The following is an 18,402-nucleotide window of genomic DNA, read 5'->3' as shown; positions in this document are numbered from 1 at the left end:
TCTGATATTCTAGGAAGAAGACTTACAACAAAGAAATTTGGTTTTAAAAAACAAGAGTATTACTGATATTTAAAAGAAAAATAGTTTTTAGAAATTGTTAGGCTTAAATATATTTTTAGTCTTTTAAATTTAGGATAAATTTATTTTTGATCCCTCAAATTTAAAATTGTTCTTTTTAGTTCCTATAATTTCAAAAAATATTATTTTAGTTCTTATATTCAAATTTTGTTAAAAAATTTATCAAATATTATTATATAAAATCTAATATTAGTGTTCTTATTAGAAAAGATATCATATTAAATTTAATTGATATTATTTAATTATCTTAATTTATCACTTTTAGATATGTTATTAATAATTTAAGAAATTAAAATAATATTTTTTAAAATTTTAAAGATTAAAAATAATTATTTTTAATTTAAAAAATTAAAAAATAAATTTATCTTAAATTTAAAGAAGTAAAAATATATTTAAACTTTATTATTATAAAAGGAAAAAAGTGTAGGTATTGGTCTGTAGGTCTGGTACGAATTATAAATAAGTCTGCACATGGGGACGATGAGTGTGAAAGGGAGTACGAGGGTACATCAATTGTCATTATCGTGGCCTCGTACAGAGACCAATCAACGAGCCAAGTGGCATGCCAAACCAAAAACAGAATAACTAAATTAATTATACTTTCCCAAAATAATACTATAATTTTCCCTTTTCCCAATCAAATATTTCAAATACTTTAATTTCTTTTATAAATGAAAAACACTTTAATTTTTCTAAGAATAGCATATTATATAGGATGTGAACGAAAGAGTTTAACTCCTCTGCTGATGGAATAATGTATGCGTGTGATGCGAGTTATTTTTACTTGTTAGCATCGACATCAATTTTTACAAATAGGAAGAAAAAAAAAAGCATATTGACGTGACAAGAAACATATTTCCAAATGATAATAAAAAAATTTAATTATTAGAGTTTGATCCTTGCCCTAATTGTATTTATATAGAAACATAAGAAAGAATTTTGTACGTTTAAAAAATATTTATTACATTTTGTTATTAATAAAAAATATTATAAAATGAAGAAAAGAAAGATTTAATAGTTGTGGTACAGCAGCAGCAAAAAAGAAAGGCATAAGCGTATAACCCCACACCCACATTAAATTGTATCCCATGATATAAGAAACTGCCAATTACACGGTGTTTGGGACTTTCGTCTTCTGCATTCCTAACACCCATTTCAGGAAGCCTTATTATTATTGTAAGTTCCGCTTTATCTTCAACTTTTCCATTTTCTGCTACCCAATCCAACCACTCCTTCCTCTCAGATTCTTCCTCAACGATTCCTATTTCTTTTGCTATTTCAAGAAACTGGTTTCTTTCTTTATCCATTATATATTATTCTCTCTCTCTCTCTCTACATATATCTATATCAAAAATAAATAAAAAAACATTTTTTTCTTTTCACCAAAACTAATTTAATTCCTGGGTAGCTGCAGTTTATGTTTGTTCGTACTAATTTAAATTTTTAATTGGTTATATTTCATCTCATTTCGTTTTACAAGGTGGGGTGCTCTTAATAATTTGTTTGTTAGTTCCTTCCCATCCTCCTTGAGCTTCCTATCCGTACAAGATTATTTTATCTTGATCCATTGTTTTCTAGACTGGACGTTCTTAAGAATAGTGATGTTTTCTCTATTTTATGTTGAATCTGTTGGATTTACTTTATGTAATATGGAGAAATGTCTCTCTTTGTTCTTGTGGATGTAATGTTTTGGATGATTTTTGACATAGGGAAATGACTAGAAAGAGGATACAGATCAAGAAAATAGACAACATAAGTTCGAGGCAGGTTACTTTCTCCAAGCGAAGGAAAGGGCTTTTCAAGAAAGCTCAGGAGCTATCAACCCTTTGTGATGCAGACATAGCTCTCATAGTGTTTTCTGCAACTAGCAAGCTCTTTGAGTATGCAAGTTCTAGGTATTCTACCATCACTAACCTCCTTTTTTTTCCTTTTCATTTTTTCTCCCTTTGTGGAAGGAACTTGATTTGGAACTAGTTGTTGCAAGCAGTGTTTTAAAAACCGGATCGAACCGGCCGGTCAGACCGGTTGAACCGGGAACCGGTGGTCTAACCGGTCCAAACTTTAAATTAGATCGGTTATGCATTTGACCCGTTTCAAACCGGATTGAACAGGTCAATTTTTCGGTCCAACCAATAAACCGGTGGATATTACATATTTTATTTTGTAATATCAATTACAAGCATATTATATATGTACATATTATTTTTATTTTTAATTTGTATTAATATATAGTTTAACATGTAACTTTTTTTTATGTATTTCTTTATACAAAATAAAAATAAAGATAATTTTAAATAAGATAAAAATTAAAATTTAAAATAAGATATGAATTTATTAAAAATTATATCATGTTTTATACAATATATAAAATATAATAATGTCTGACTGAATGAGGAGATCAGGAGATAGTCACGGATTCTGGGCTCATGAACTATTTATGCTTTTTTATATTTCCATTTCTTTTAATTATGTTTTAACTGTTGGTGTTGTTACCAAACAGTTTTCTCACTCTTTTACAACATTATCATTATAAGTTAAATTTTGTCAAAATGGATTCTCCATAATCTCGTAAATATTTGTTCTACTTTTAGTTCTCTTAAACTAGTTAATTAGTAGCAATAGGTGTGTATGTACGAGTAAACTCCTACAAGAAATATTATGCTGCAAAAGTTGGAACTCCAGTCTGCAGAAGAACGTCGCAACAATCCATTGCGTACGGTTTTTGTTTGCATTTCTCAACATTTTTACTTAAAAGCAAAATGCACGTTTATAAATTAGCTTTCTATGAATATGACCAAAGTTTAGAGTAACCTTATTAGTAATGTTTAAAATGTATTTTGATTTCATGATCATCTCTCCTGATGACAATAGTGACCCGAACTAGTTGATATATGCTGGAACATATATAGAGAGTAAAGAGAGAAATCCATATCTGCATAAGATCGACTACATTCATCAAATCTAATAAATACATTTTTAAGTGACTATCATTAAATAATTGTAGATAATAAGAAATTTTGATGTGTTACTTGCACCATGCATGATATTTTCTAAATTCTATCACACTTATTGCCTTTACACATAATACTTGACATTAATACTTAAGAATCACTTCCATTTTATAGCATTTCAGTTATTCTAAATAATAGTATACCGACATTATAGTGAGACTAGATAAATATATTCTCTCATTTTAATTAAATTATTAATGTATGTTTATAAATATTATATTTTACACTCCCGAATTTTATATATTGAACTCTCTTATAATTATTTTCTGACATTTATGTTTTGTTCTTTATATGTATGATAATAATTATTGATTTTTATTTGTTTAAAAAAATTTCCCACCTAGGTGTTACATCCGCCACTGATTATTTAGTTGATCTTCATCTACAGGAAACACATAAGCAAGGCTTAATATAAGTCTTCTAACAGTAAGGACACATGGATGTTTGGTTGGATAGAGTGACCTTTGATAGAAATAGAATAGAATATTCATTGCTATATTTCTTTATGTCTAATATCAATGACATATGACGATTAATTCCCTTTTCAACACATTCCACTCCCTTCAACTGATTAGGAATTATTTATTTATTTATCATTTTAACGGAAGTAGAAACATAGTATGACATAAAATGAATACTTAATGAATTTATGTATTCATCTTCAATTAAGAAAAATCAAATTTAATTGACTGGTTTTACAACAAGGGACAATGATGGTTTTGTAGGCAATAAGTGAAGTTCTTATTGACATCAATCTTCTGGATCACCTAAACATGAGCTATACAATGATACGAAGTTCTTAATTTTATGAGCATCACTAATTCAAAGGAAAGCAGAAGAGAAATTGAATAACTGAAATCTGTTCTTAATGTGTTTGTTGTTTTCAGTATGCAACAAGTAATTGAAAGGCGCGATCGCCATTCGGCAATGCATAGATTGGATCGCCCCTCTATTGAGATGCAGGTTAGCATAATTAGTAACATCAACTTGTTATTAAATGATGATATCCTGGCATTTGGAAAAACAATTTTTTCCCCTTTTCTCTGGAGAATTTGATGAGTAGTGATTGGTCTCTAGGGGTCATCAATTAAACAGTTCTGGCATGTTTGCATTGATTTCACATCACAGTCTCATCATTTTGTTTTATCAATTTCTCATCATTAATTGCAGTTGCAGTAGTATATATATGTATTGAGTGAAAGATATTGCATGTTTCTATAGCATTCCCTATATGTATACTAGTGTGGTTGGTTTAGGATTTTAGCTGTAAATAAATAACACATGTATAGGTAAGGTAAATGGTGATTATAAATTTGGAATTTTCTTTGAAGTAATTATACAATTATCAGCTGCTTTCTTTTATCTTAGTTGTCATTATCCAATTATTATTATGTTGGGGCTGCATCCTACAAACTTTGTGTTCGTGGCTTGTGGTTGTAATATTGTAGGATGTCTGTTTTGCTCTTATTATCATCTTGGATTGTAACATTGTCAACACGTTTTGGTCATTGTACTTTTGGTCTGTGCTTCGGGTGCAATAATATTTTTGCCTTTAAAAAAAGTTACACAATCTCATTCCAAATAAATTTAACATAAACGAAGAGTTTAAATAATTTAAATGAAGTCCTAGGTTCAAACTTTCGTTTCCCTATTTTACACACAAAGAAAGATAAGTCTAATATAAGACATATCAGTCTCCAGTCCTTGATAATATAAAAAGTCTACATTGGAGTCTAAAATATAAAAAAATGTAAATCTTTTTTTTTTTTTTTTTCAAAGGGACACTAGTTTCTAAATTTGACAAAACCTGCATTTGTGAATTTGAGACACTATACTTTTATTTTTTTTTTCTTTTTTACATTTCTTAGGACTGGTGTGTTCACCTGTAAACTTTTAAAGGAACAAATCAGACCATTATTATTGTTTTTTTGTTAAGTAAAAATAGATTAAGGGAGTATACAATCCAAAGGACTAATACACCGAGTAAGAAATTAAAACCCATATATGCTCGCTGCAATTTTTTATGAATCCAAAGGACTAATACACTCATTTTCGTTGCTCAATTTCTATTTAAATCCATAATTATGTAATGAATACATACTAATTAAATAAAAAAATCAAATATAAAGATAATTTCATGTTATATACCAATACTGCAATTTACCTTGAGTTTTCTCATTCACGCATTTATCTATAAATGTTCTCCAATCCATTAGGGGTTATTATAGCTAATGTCCTTTTGGTTCAATCATAATATCTCCTTTTGCTCTATGTTTTGCAAGGGGAAGTATCTTGCACAACTTGCTATCATTAAAGCATAATATAAAAGAAAAATACCTCACAATTAAAGGTACACAAAGTATCTTGGCAATCTAATGGCAACAAAACAAAACGTTTTATATACAAAAAAAAAAATAAAAACAAAATAACACTACAAGAAAATGGTGAATAAACGGCGAAAAATAAGCGTTGATTAATAGCTAACGCAAATAGTATCGGAAAAGCTGACGCTATTTTAAGATGTAGCATCGGCTTTTTCGACACTAAATTTAAATTAAGTTTAGTGCGGAAAAGCCGACATTATATTTAAATAATAGGGTCAATTTTTCCGACACTATACGTGCTTTGAGAGAGATAAAGATAATTTTTTCAATGTTATATATGCATAATGTGTTCTGGTACACTTGGTTATCAAGTTCACTTAAGACGGTTCACGGATCGAGTTCCGAGAATATTAAAAATACGAACGAATAAATGATAAGCTAGAAAAAGAATATAAAGAATAAAATAAAATAAATTTTGTGTCAACATAGTGTCGGCTTAATCGACAATAAAAAATTAAAATAAATAAATATGTTAGTGACGACTTAGTCGACATAATTTTTTTGTGTCGACTTATTTAGCGTCAACCAAAAACTGATGAATAACCGACAATATTACGTCGATTTTTATGATTTAGAGTCGGTTTTTGGCCAACTCTAAATCGGAACATTCTTGTAGTGTAATTAAATGACTTACTTCAAAAATAGATGCTAAAAATAAAGTAAGTTAAAGTAGATGCTAAAAAGAAATTAAGAAAATAAATAAACTAAGTTAATCACTAAAATCAAATAAAATATAGTTTCTTACAAATGAAATGTTTCACTGTAATTTTTATCAAATAATTCCCCAAAATATATATTGTCATAAACCTACCAAAATTCTATTTCACCAACTAGAAGGCAAGGGAACTCAAGATTCCATTTCTTTAAAAAGTCTAGTACTCTGGGAAACTTTTAAACTACAATCACACTAAGTCCAAAATAATTTTTCACCCATGACTAATTTTTACATACAATAGGGATATTAATCTACTAATTTACCATAGTGATTTAAGCAAAATACTCTATTATCTTTAAATCAAGTGGGTTAAAAAGAATAACATGCATGCATGTTCTTATTTATCTCTCACAGTTTCACAATCCAAAAACAAACTTCAACACGACATCATTGTGTTTTGAACAACAAAAATGTTGACTAAATTGCATTTTCTTTCTTCCATTTTCATCGATATGCAATTTTGGTTTTTTTATTATAAAATTAAGATATTTAGTCCATCTAATTTTACTAATATGAAATTTTAGTCCTCTGTTAAATTATCATCTATTAATTATGAAATTTTAACATATACTTCTTTTTTTCTACACCAATTACTCATCCTTAAATAATGTGACACGTATTAGCATGACATTTGGAGATTAAAAAAAACTACAAAAAATCATGTAAAAAGAATTTATAAATAAAACATATCAATTTGTCTTTAAAATAGAGACAAACACAAAAACTTTTGTATTTTTTTTTAATTTTTATTATTACATGTGATGTGATTAAATATTATGTTGCTTAAATAGTGATAGATGATTGAACAACATCAAATTTTAACAATTAACGAGCATTAAATTAATAATAGGATAAAAAAATTTTATTTTTAAAAATAAAGGACTAAATATATCTATTTTAAAATAAAAAATAAAAATTACATATAGACAAAAATAGAAGGGTTAAAGGTATAATTTATATGTGATTACAACTACAATCTTATTGCAAGGGAGAGCGTGAGCATGAAGGAGTATGAAAGTGTTGACAAGCTTGAGAATGAACTTGAGAATGTTTTTTAAAACATAACCTTTATAAGCAGTTCTAGTTGGAAGTACTGCTAATAAAAGTTTTCATACTGTGTTAACACTTTGTCTTATACGTGGTGGAGAAATATATTTGTGAATTTTCTAGTTGTGGCGTGAATGGTGTTACTTTTCTGATTTGGAGGTGGATTAGTTGAGGTGTGCACAAATTGACCTATTTATCTCGTGACTGCAATTAAAAAATGGAAAACTACAAAAATAAATTATATGTTAACTGTCTGCGACATTGTGGAAACTCATAAAATTTAATGATTATTTTGAAATTTATGCACAGATTGAGACTGACTCCAACGACATCCTGCGCAAGAAAGTAGAAGATAAAAGTCGTGAACTGAAGTATATATGCACTGCACAGAGCTAGTACATTATGTTCATACGTTTCATACACTAAAGTTTTATCACTGAGACGTGGTTTTCCATATTTAACACAGGCAGTTGTATGGGGAAGATCTGCAAGGGTTGACATTACAAGAGCTGCAGAAACTAGAGGAGCTACTTAAAAGAGGTTTGACCAATGTTTCAAAACTAAAGGTTTGTGTCTTATGACCAATGATGCTCACAGTGTAGTAGTTCATTTCCTTTTGCCTTTTTTTTTAATTAATGGGCAAAATGAAAATATATTACTATTGTGTAGTAGTTCATTTCTCACAAGGGATTAAATCTAGAAGTAGAACTTATGCATGCATGCAATGTTGCAACATTCTCCTTTTGATCAATGATATATCAGTTATGGTTGTTGGGTAACGTATACATAATACATATATATTCTTCTGATGTGTAGCACATGTGTTTTAGGATGAAAAAGTTATGGAAGAGATCTTCACCCTTAAGAGAAAGGTAAAATCAACAAAATCTGTAATGCCTTTCAAATCTTACTCTACCGTTATTATTGTTATATATATATATATAATGAATTTTATTCATTAATTGATGATACCTTGAAGAAATTATTCTTAATTTTTTTTATCAATAAGAATTACAATGATAATAACAAAATTTGAAACTAAAATTATGTATATTGTCTCAATCTTCAGTTGTAGACTGATTTTAATGATTCTACTGTAACCACGGTTGCGGTACTTCGCCTTAAATATTAATTAGTATAAAATAAATATAGGTTTTGTGTGAAACTGTGAATGATTAAACACTTTCCTTTCATTAATGATTTTTTTCTTATTAATATTCAACTCAGCATTAGGTATACTAATAATAATTATTATTATAAATAAAATTAAAAAAAAAAAAAAAAAAAAAAAAAAAAAAAAAACCTTAGCATTAGACATGCTAGTAAAATGGATACAGATGTAGTGAAATCTTGCCCTAATTATATCATAATAAAAACATGACAGCACATAACATAATAATAGCATATACTCCCATATAGTTTAATGCCACCTAACTACATCAATTTCACCCTTGTCATATTAGCGATATACACCATAAAGGACTAACATACTAGTCTGATAGCTATACACTTCAACTCTAATTTTGCTTTGAACTAAACCTGTAAAAGAGATTTAATAGTTAATATATAGAATCCATCAATCGAAGAAAGTTAAAATGAGTTTGATGGAATATATACTATTTCTCTTTGACATTATGTCTACAGTATTAAATTAATAAGCGTAATCATATGATTGTGGTAATGGCATGCAGTTAGATGATCAAACAACAAACTCCTTTAGACTATAAAGAAATTTATTTCTTGAAAAGAACAATCTTTTTTTTCTTCTTTGATTTGTTTGCAAAATAACAAATACATACATGAGTGATAGAAAAAGATCCCTATAAATCATCCTAGAAATTTATTCTAAAAATTTGCTTAACATATACCCGAAATCAACTACTATTGAAATCAAATTAAGGACAACACTGTATTTTGTATGTGGGAGATCTTACATCAACTAGAGAGATCGTAATAATATATATATATCAATGGAGAGTAATATTTATCTCATAAGTCGATTTTATAATATTGACTTAAACTCTAACCTACTTTCTTAAAATGGTTATAAATAGGTTTTGTAGGGTTAAGTTAGACTATTAACTCACTTTCACAAGATGATATCAGAGCTTTTTTTAACAATTATTGGTGAACTTATTAGATCACTCACTATCAGGTCGTTATTAGACCACTCACAGATATCCAGTCTTGTTAATCTCACGTTTGAGATGTCTGGGACTCGACATGAAGGGTGTTAGAGATCTCATATCAACTAAAAATAAGATCATTAATAGTATATATAAGTAAAGAATAATCCTCACTTTATAAAATTGAGCTAAACTCTTAATCCACCTTGGCTTTTGTCTTTGTTGTATACCAACTTTTGATTGTTTTTGTTCCCCTTCTATGTGTCAGTTTGTATACGACTTGTTGTTGGATTAAGGTATACAGTATATATGCTATGGTCTAGCCTTAAACCTAATTCGGTTGATTTATATAAGAAAAAATTGTAACTGTCAAATGTTGTCCATGGATATTAAAAACATGAATTGATTTGAACTACTGAGGTGTGCAATGCACTATCCTTCAGAACTTATCCGTAGACTCCTATGCTAGTCCCCTAGAATACAACATGAACATCTTAGAATAGAATTGAGGTTGCAGAACTAGCAAGTTTATTATCCAGAAAATAGAGAACAAAGAAGAGAATAGTGCTCTGTCCCTTTAACTCCTACTAAATCTCAATATTTATAAGAGGAAAATGCTGACTATTGTGATTATAATTAATCATGATAATTAAAATTAATTAAAACTACAACAGTTAGATTATTATATCTTATTAAAACTAATATTAATTAGGCTTTAATACTAGTAATTAATAATATAAAACAATCTCCCACATATTTCAAAAGGTTTTAAAAAACATTTTGGATTCTCATATAGGATGTGATGCGTTGGACTTGGTGTAGCAAGTTATTGAATCAGAGTTGATAAAATTTAATACACAGTGTAGTGAGTGTAGCAAATCATTAAACTCAAAACGCTTGGTGTGTATCATAGGTGAACCAACCACAATACACACCCCCACAATTCTTGTCGTTATCACTGGGTTGTGCTTTCAGGCCATGCATGTGCCCATACTTGTTTTTCCCATTGAACCTTCTTCATGGGATTTCCAATCACAAAATTTGGGTTATCATCACTATTTGTATCAAGTGACTTTAATAAAATCTCATTCTCCTCAATGTTGAATATATTCCCTAAGGGTTTAAAGTCAAAGGACGGGCCAAATCCATCATTAACTACACAATCATTTTCAATCCTTTAAGCAATTGCTATATCACATCATTTCTTAATTTTATATTCTCAATAGAATATTTGTTAAGAGAGGTTCTCAACCCCAAGTCTTATAATCAATCATCTCTAAAGTAACAAACCCCCAATTCAATAATTATTATTGATTGATTTCAAATTAATTTTATTACAACAAAGTATAATGACACATTAGTAGATTTTTTCTCAAATGGGTCGAAGACTTAATTAGTCATCATTGTATTTTCTAATACAATGGAAAATCCAAAATATTAAATACTATTAATTTATGGCATCTCTATACATATCATGTTATGTAAAATATTGTAATATTGATAACATCATATTACTCTCATCATATTATTCATAATTCTGCTGCACTAACTCGTGTCATAAATGATTATAATTTTTAAGAGTTAAATTCAAAAACTCACATCAAATACCACAAAAATATCAACACATAATAATATCTCCAAAATTAGAGAAAAAATTACTCATCATCACATAAAATCATTCACACTAAGATTAACATAATTATTTATCTATGTTGTTCAAGGTGAGTTTCATCTCATAAAAATTCTTACTACGAAGATATTTTCAAAAATAATATTAATTGTATACACCATTCTTCTCTAAATGATGTGTCATAATTATTGTTTTCACCTCATCACCACAGATTTTCATGCAAATAAATAAATATTTAATTCTCCTTAAATACTTTTAATACAAATAATTAAATATATAAAATCTCAACATAATATGTTAATCATGATTGTAAATCACATAACATGTACCAAACATTTAATTAGCAATTACAACCCAAAGTAATTTAATTTCTAATTAACATATCATAATTGAATATAATAATTCAATATATAACAATATGTTATGCAATATCTACATATAAAATATTAAACACATGCTGATCAAGAAAATTTAAACAAATTCTTACAAAATTGGTTGGCAAATTAACTATGCTTACCGTTATTGATATGAATCCCTTCCTACTAAACTCATCGCTTTCTAGGAGACTCACCAATGGTAGAATCATGTCAGACTGATTAAGTGACACCTTGTTTTCCTTCACATGTGACTGTCATAGCAGTGTGTACGTCAGATTCTCTTCATCATCGTAATCTCGTGCTCATCTCTCACATTCATCAAGAATTTCCATAGACAACTATAAGTTCTTTAAATTGTTGTCTATGAATGCTGAGAACACGAATTGATATGAATTTTTGAGACGTGCAATGTACTGTCTTAAATGACTTATCAGTAAACCCCAAGATACAACAAAAATGTCTCATAATAGAACTGAGATTGTAAAACTAGCAAGTTTATACCCAAAAAAGAGAAAACAAAGAAGAGAGTGGTGCTCAGTCCCTTTGACTACTGACCTTGTGACTATAATTAATTACGATAATCAAAATCAATTAATTTTGAAACGTTTGATCATTAAAATTAATTAAAACTACAACGTTAGATTATTATATCTCATTAAAATAGATATTAATTAAACTTCAATATCAATAATTAATAAAATAATTAATTTAAATTTAAATTTAAAATAATTTCATAAATTTATTAAACTTTTAAAATATCTCAAAATATACCTCATCAAATTTGTGAGAAAGAGACTTGTATTCCTTTCGGCGCATTATTTGTCATTGGACTTGAGAGTGATCAGATCGTAGATTTGGTTTAAGGCAAGAAAGTGAACAGTATTTATATTTTATCTTTGATTGGCATATTGATTAATTTATAGCTTGTCTTCTATATGGGCTAATTTTTTACACAGTTTTTTTTAATAGAAGAATGTAATTATTATTAGAACATTAAATTCATATTATTAAATACAGTATTTTTTATTTTTAATACAAATTTTTTAATAAAAAATACTTTTATTTCTTTATTCAGGAATATTCTTAGGACACTCCTTACGTTTTGCATTTAAGGTTTTGTCAAAACAAAAAAAAAAGTTTTGCATTTAAGGTATATTATAATATTAAATCATGGTGAAGATATACACTTCTTAAGTGTTATATCTGATAATATTAAACTACTCTTTTTTAAAAAAAAAATTAGATAGTATATCCACTATTATTAATATAAATGATTTGATATTTGTGTTTAATATTAAGATTCAATTTCTAATTTAAATATAAAATTGTAAATGAAAATGTACTTTAATCTTTATTTCTATAATAATCTAATTCGGTAAGAAGGTATTGTACTTAATTATGAAAAAAAAATGGATTAAGATGAATGTTAATAATATTTTGTAACTTTATTATACCATATTTTATTAAATTTATGTGACCTATTAAAAAGAAGGAGTAAAATTGACATTTTTTAGTCATGAGTAAAATTAAGGTGCATAAATTAATTTTGAATTTGTAATAATTCTTCATGGTCGTCACATTGAATGGAATCACTATCATTAATAGTGAAAACTAGATTACTAAAATATACCGGATTAAAAGAAGAAATGCATCATACATATATACATATACCTAGAGATGTGGCTTGACATACCACACTTGTAACACACATTGCTTGGGTGAGACAATCTTGAGCAAAATGAGCTCCCCCACATTTGAAACATCTCACTACTTGAGCAACTCTCTGAGGAGTAGTAGACTAAGGTCCCTAGTGACAACATCTCCTTGATGTTGAGCAAGCTTATCATAAGGCCTCCTTTGTTGACCTCCCCTCATGGATTTTGATGAACCTTTTGGACCGTTGGTATGCTTGTCACGACCATCACCCTCCAATCTCTCATTTGTCTTTGCCATCTCAACCAAGGCCGAAAACTGCACAATGGACATGGGTACAATAACCCTTTTTAGCTCATGCCTCAACCTCTCTTCAAATTTCCTACATCTCCAAGCTTCAAAAATGGCCCGAGAGTAGAAATGAGCCAAATGCTCAAATCTTGTCGCAAACTCAAAAATCAACATGTTCCCTTGGTACAACCACTTGAACTCCACCTCCTTAGTGTGTCTAACGCTATTCGAGAAGTAATTTTCTAGAAAAAATCTCCTAAAGCACTCCCATTCAACTACTACACCTATGCTCTCCACCAGTTTTCAGTCTCTCCTACTAGCATGTACATTACGTAAGCAAACTTTTGCTCATCAGTGCACCTAAGAACCCTAAAAATATTCTCCATCTCACTTAGTCAATGATCAGTCACATCTAGATCTAAATCTCGCTTGAATTGGGGAGGGTGACACTTTCTGAATTCTACCAAGTCCTTCTCTTCCTAAGATATCACAGGTCTAACTACTTCAGCTACAACTTTCCTTGCCTCCATTTGAGCAAAGTGAGCATTTGGCTACTGCATTGCCATCATCTCCATGGCCCTAGCAATATGATCATATTGAGGTCTAACCATTCTATAAAGAAATCAAGAAATCATTTAGCAACACTACACCATCACCACATATCACAAAGATAACATAATAGAACCTAATGGGATAACCCCCATAGAGTATCCAACAGACTTGAACGTTTCTAATACCATAAAAGTATAACAATCTGTCATGATCGCCACAGTGAATGGAATCACTATCACAAGTAGCGAAAATTAGATTACTTAGACATATCAAATTAAAGGAAAAAAGTGTCATACATATATAAATATAATTTAAGTATGAAAGTAAAAAAGTTGAACTGATATAAATTATATTTATATATATGTATGTACAATAATCCCAACTAATCCTTTGTTCTAATGTCGGTCGAACACACCTACACAAGATACACACAGTAGCACCAACATAAACAAAAGATCACGCCACCCATCAACAGCAGCTCCCCAAGCCTAGTCCTTATCTGCTTTCATACATCATAGGATTATCGCAGTTCAAACCACCATGGAAACAAAAGGTAAGCTAGAGTTCGAAAACATAAACATATAGAAAACAATTCTATAATACAAAGTCACACCATAAGCATACATGAAGGCTATAACACTCCAAATAAACATGTATCTCATCCAAACCATGTCACACAAGACATCAACAATGCATATGAACACTCCTTTATAACCATCATATACAAACAAATCAACCAATGTGTCCTCATACATTTACCTACGGAGATTTCCTAACAACGTGAGTAGTCTAAGTGATTCCACCCTACCGAACCAACCTAATCATTTTCGCGTCCGAAGCACCAGTTCGATCACAACAAAATGAGATACCAATCCCTCCTCTGCTTTCTCGGGTCTTATCACTTACTAGAAAAGCTTGATTCCATCGTTAGAAGTGGTACAATTGGGTATAGGTGTACCACGACCTTGACATATTTTACCAAGTCACATGTGGAGTTAGTCCACTAACCATCCTCAAGGAACCACACAAGCTTTCTAAGTAATTGGTTAAAAATTGTAGCCCAAGATCTCATTGTATGGGGACCTTTTAATGTGAAGGTCAAGCGGCATGTTCTATTGATTTGAACTAACTACACAAATTTCTCATACTATTTGGTGGGTTATTGAGCAATAAGTACTAAAAAGTAAAAAAAAATATATCCTACCAATCCTCCCAAAGATCACTTTATATTTATAAGAAGTTAATGAAAATATTATGTATCTGTATTTACTCAAAAGATTACAAAAATTTCTCTTGGTGATATGGAAGTCAAGCGACATGTTTGACAATGTGATTATTGGAATACAAGCATGAGAAGAAGTCTTGTATTGAGCAAAGATGAGTAATGAGGCATAGCAAAATTGGTAGTAAATCCATATATGGAAATCTTATGAAAACAATTGTCTTCCCAAGAATCCCAACCATGTAAAGGTCAAGTATCATGTCTTGCTGATATGAGTTGTGAACAATGAAAATGTGTAGAGTGTATTGGTAACAATGATTAAGTTATAGGATCACTATTGAATACATGTAGATGGAAAGACTTTCATTTTAGACAAAACATACCATGTGAAGGAAATCGACACTTTAGAGAAAGATTGTTAAAGTTTACATTAGATAAAAATGGGTATATTGAATAACATATAACTAACAATAAGTCACACACCTAATGCTTTAAAGATTTTGAGTTGAATGTAATATTATGTTTACTTATATGGGGTTTTTGTGAGTTGTGACTCATTAATGGACATTTTTGCAATACTTTATTCCCATCATATTCATAAACAAAAACACAACAAACGAAATATTTTTAAGTAAATTTATATCAAATATAATGAAGTAATATGGTAATTGGTATGAAAATATAATATGTCCAATGTTGATAACGAACAGAATAAATTAATTAAATTCAAAAACTTGCAAGTTGGATCTCTTAGACAATTAACTAATATGATGCTCTTAGATGACTAATGAGGATGGTGAAAGACATAGATTATTCGGTTTTGAGATGAGAAGTTTTTTTGGGTTACTATTCATGAGTAATTAACATTTCTAACAAAATTAACTAATTAAATATAAAATATTATAGTTAAGTTTTTCTGATTTTTTCTTTTTTATGAAAAGATTCAAGTTGTTCTGATAATTGAACATTAGGAATGTTATGAAAGAAAATAGGCCAATTTGTAAGTGGCTCTCATAATTTATCTGAGATAGTACCCAAATGAGTGAGTTTATTTTTGTGAATATAACGGAATTAAAGAAGATAGTGCCTGATGCTGCATTCTTTTAAACTTATAACACTTTGCAACAATGTTTGATTATGTTGCCCATACAGGGAGTGGAACTGATGGAGGAAAACCAAAGACTGAAACAGGTAATAAGCTTTTCAAATTCGTACTTATTTGGTATATATACAATTAATCTCTCAACAGGGAAATATTCTCATAGTAATGGAATACGTACATGTATATTTTAGGTACCAAGCATTTTCCAAGTACATAGGCAATCATCGGAATCCATTATTAGCAATTCATCTAATTTTCCTGAAGATGGTGGTAGTGATACATCTCTCAAGTTGGGGTTAGTTTACTTTAACTATCAATTAATAAACATGATTGTCTCTCTTGAAAGAAAAAGTTCATATACCTTAGTCCTTCATATACCTATTTTCTTGTTATTTTTTTGACCTTCCAACTCCCAAATACACCTCAACAGTGAGAACACTTTATCATGTCTACTTCAGATTATGAAAGGTCCAAAATCATGTTCAATAACTATATATTTGAAATTTTTAAAATTGATTCTTGTATATGCTTGTAAGTACCAAAATGAATTCTACATGAGGGTTACTGGAATTGATTTTAGAAGTTCGGTAACTCTTTTTTTTTTAAACTAAGAATCAATATTGTATAATTGATTTTAATGAGTAAAATTCCTATAATTCTCTTACAATATATCCTTGTGACTATATAAAATTAGACTTTATATAACTAATTCATTTTACTCAACTTATTCTTTAAATCAATATATATTTTATAGGTTTAGAATCCTTGTTTGTTGTCCTTGGAAAGTTTGGACTACAATGTCATTGATTTTCATAGTTGTGTTGAAAAGCTACTTATTTGTGTTGTTGGGTGCAGGTTACCTTAACTTGAATAATGAACAAAATGTAGATTATTAGAACTATAGAAGTGACCAGGTTCGCTTCCTTTATGTGTCACTCAAAACCAATTGAATCGAGAGTGTTTGCTGTTTAAAAACTACTCTTGTAAAGTAAGTATAAATCCAAGGGATGAGGTCCTGCTTGTAGAATTGTACTTGAATTCATCTTCTATGTTCTTTTGGTAAATTGATCCAAAGGAAGTGTTATATGTGCCCGAATTAAGGGTCGACACTTTGGTCGTATCTATAGTTTATTTATCATCATAAAAAATTGATTCTTTCCTTTATGTTTTTCTTTTTGTTGTAAAAAAAAAGAAGAATTTCAATTAATGGTAGGAAGGAGAAGGGAGAGAAATAAAATTTCAATGCAGGCAAATAATAGTGAGAGGAGAGGTTTTTCATTCTTCCTTTTATTTCTTTCATCCCTCTCCTCCTTTCTCACTAATTAAAGATTGTCATTGTCAATTAATTTAACATTACATTAATCTTTATTGAGTTGTTTTTATCTGATGAAAACATTATGAAGTTATTTTAAATGGTATAATAGAAATTTATTTTATATATATATATATATATTAATATTTTTTGTCAAACAAATATTATACAAACATAAATAATTCTAATGCGTAATTTTTTCTTAGTAAATGTTTCTTTTTTAATTTATATACTAGTAGCTAAAATGGAGTGATAGCTCGGTTACATCCTTACTTTCCATTTGACTTTTTGTATTCAGCTCCACTGTTGTGTTTGGTTTGAAGAAGACAAACATGAGAGATTAATAAGTGGGTGGAAATAAATAAAAAATAATAATAGAAATTAGTGTATTTAACTTGAGAGAAACAAGTGAAAAATAGAAGAGAAATAATATTAAAGTTGTTTAAATTGATTGGAAAAAAAAGTTATAACAAATAAATTTACTAATTTAACCTTCTAAATCATGTTACGAAAGATGTTCCCATGATATATTCTTAATTGATTGAATGAGTCAACAATCAATTAAGAGGTAATGAGAAGTGGAAATCCTCGTCAAATTATTTGAACATCGAATACGTTGAATTGGTTTCACCAAGTGCAGTGACATTTTAATTGCTTGTGATCATTGATTAAGATTCAAACCTTAATAATTACAAGCAATACGTGGGATTCACAATTTTTTTTTTTTTTTACCTATTCGAATATATTGTTTTGCAATCGATTGCATGGCCATTTTAATTGCTTGTCTCGAGAGTAATAATGAGGTCACCCTTGCTATAAAGCAACTTTCGCTTTTATTCTACGCATATATATGAAGAAATAAAAATGGTGTCTGACCTACTTATTTTTAATCTCTCATTTTA

General features: G+C 29.0%; 1 protein-coding gene across 5 annotated transcripts; it reads left to right on the top strand.

Moving 5' to 3' along the window:
• Positions 1–1,095: 1,095 nt before the first annotated feature.
• Positions 1,096–17,352, top strand: LOC109805361 (MADS-box protein JOINTLESS). 5 transcript variants are annotated; one of them, XM_020367414.3, is made up of 9 exons: positions 1,096–1,254; positions 1,788–1,973; positions 3,977–4,052; positions 7,545–7,606; positions 7,702–7,801; positions 8,066–8,107; positions 16,239–16,277; positions 16,380–16,483; positions 17,044–17,352. In XM_020367414.3, the coding sequence occupies exons 2-9, from the start codon at positions 1,792–1,794 to the stop codon at positions 17,051–17,053; spliced, it is 615 nt and encodes a 204-aa protein (XP_020223003.1). In that variant the 5' UTR covers positions 1,096–1,254; positions 1,788–1,791; the 3' UTR covers positions 17,054–17,352. The 5 variants fall into 5 exon arrangements, with proteins under 5 accessions (XP_020223003.1, XP_082924815.1, XP_082924816.1 ...); XM_020367415.3 differs by lacking the exon at positions 1,096–1,254 and adding an exon at positions 1,266–1,367; XM_020367412.3 differs by lacking the exon at positions 1,096–1,254 and adding an exon at positions 1,417–1,558.
• Positions 17,353–18,402: the final 1,050 nt, after the last annotated feature.

This window comes from Cajanus cajan, chromosome 2 (genome assembly GCF_000230855.2).
Source record: "Cajanus cajan strain Asha chromosome 2, NIPB_CcT2T_4, whole genome shotgun sequence".
NCBI classification, from domain to species: Eukaryota; Viridiplantae; Streptophyta; class Magnoliopsida; order Fabales; family Fabaceae; genus Cajanus; species Cajanus cajan.
This window is presented reverse-complemented; position numbering and strand designations above follow the sequence as displayed.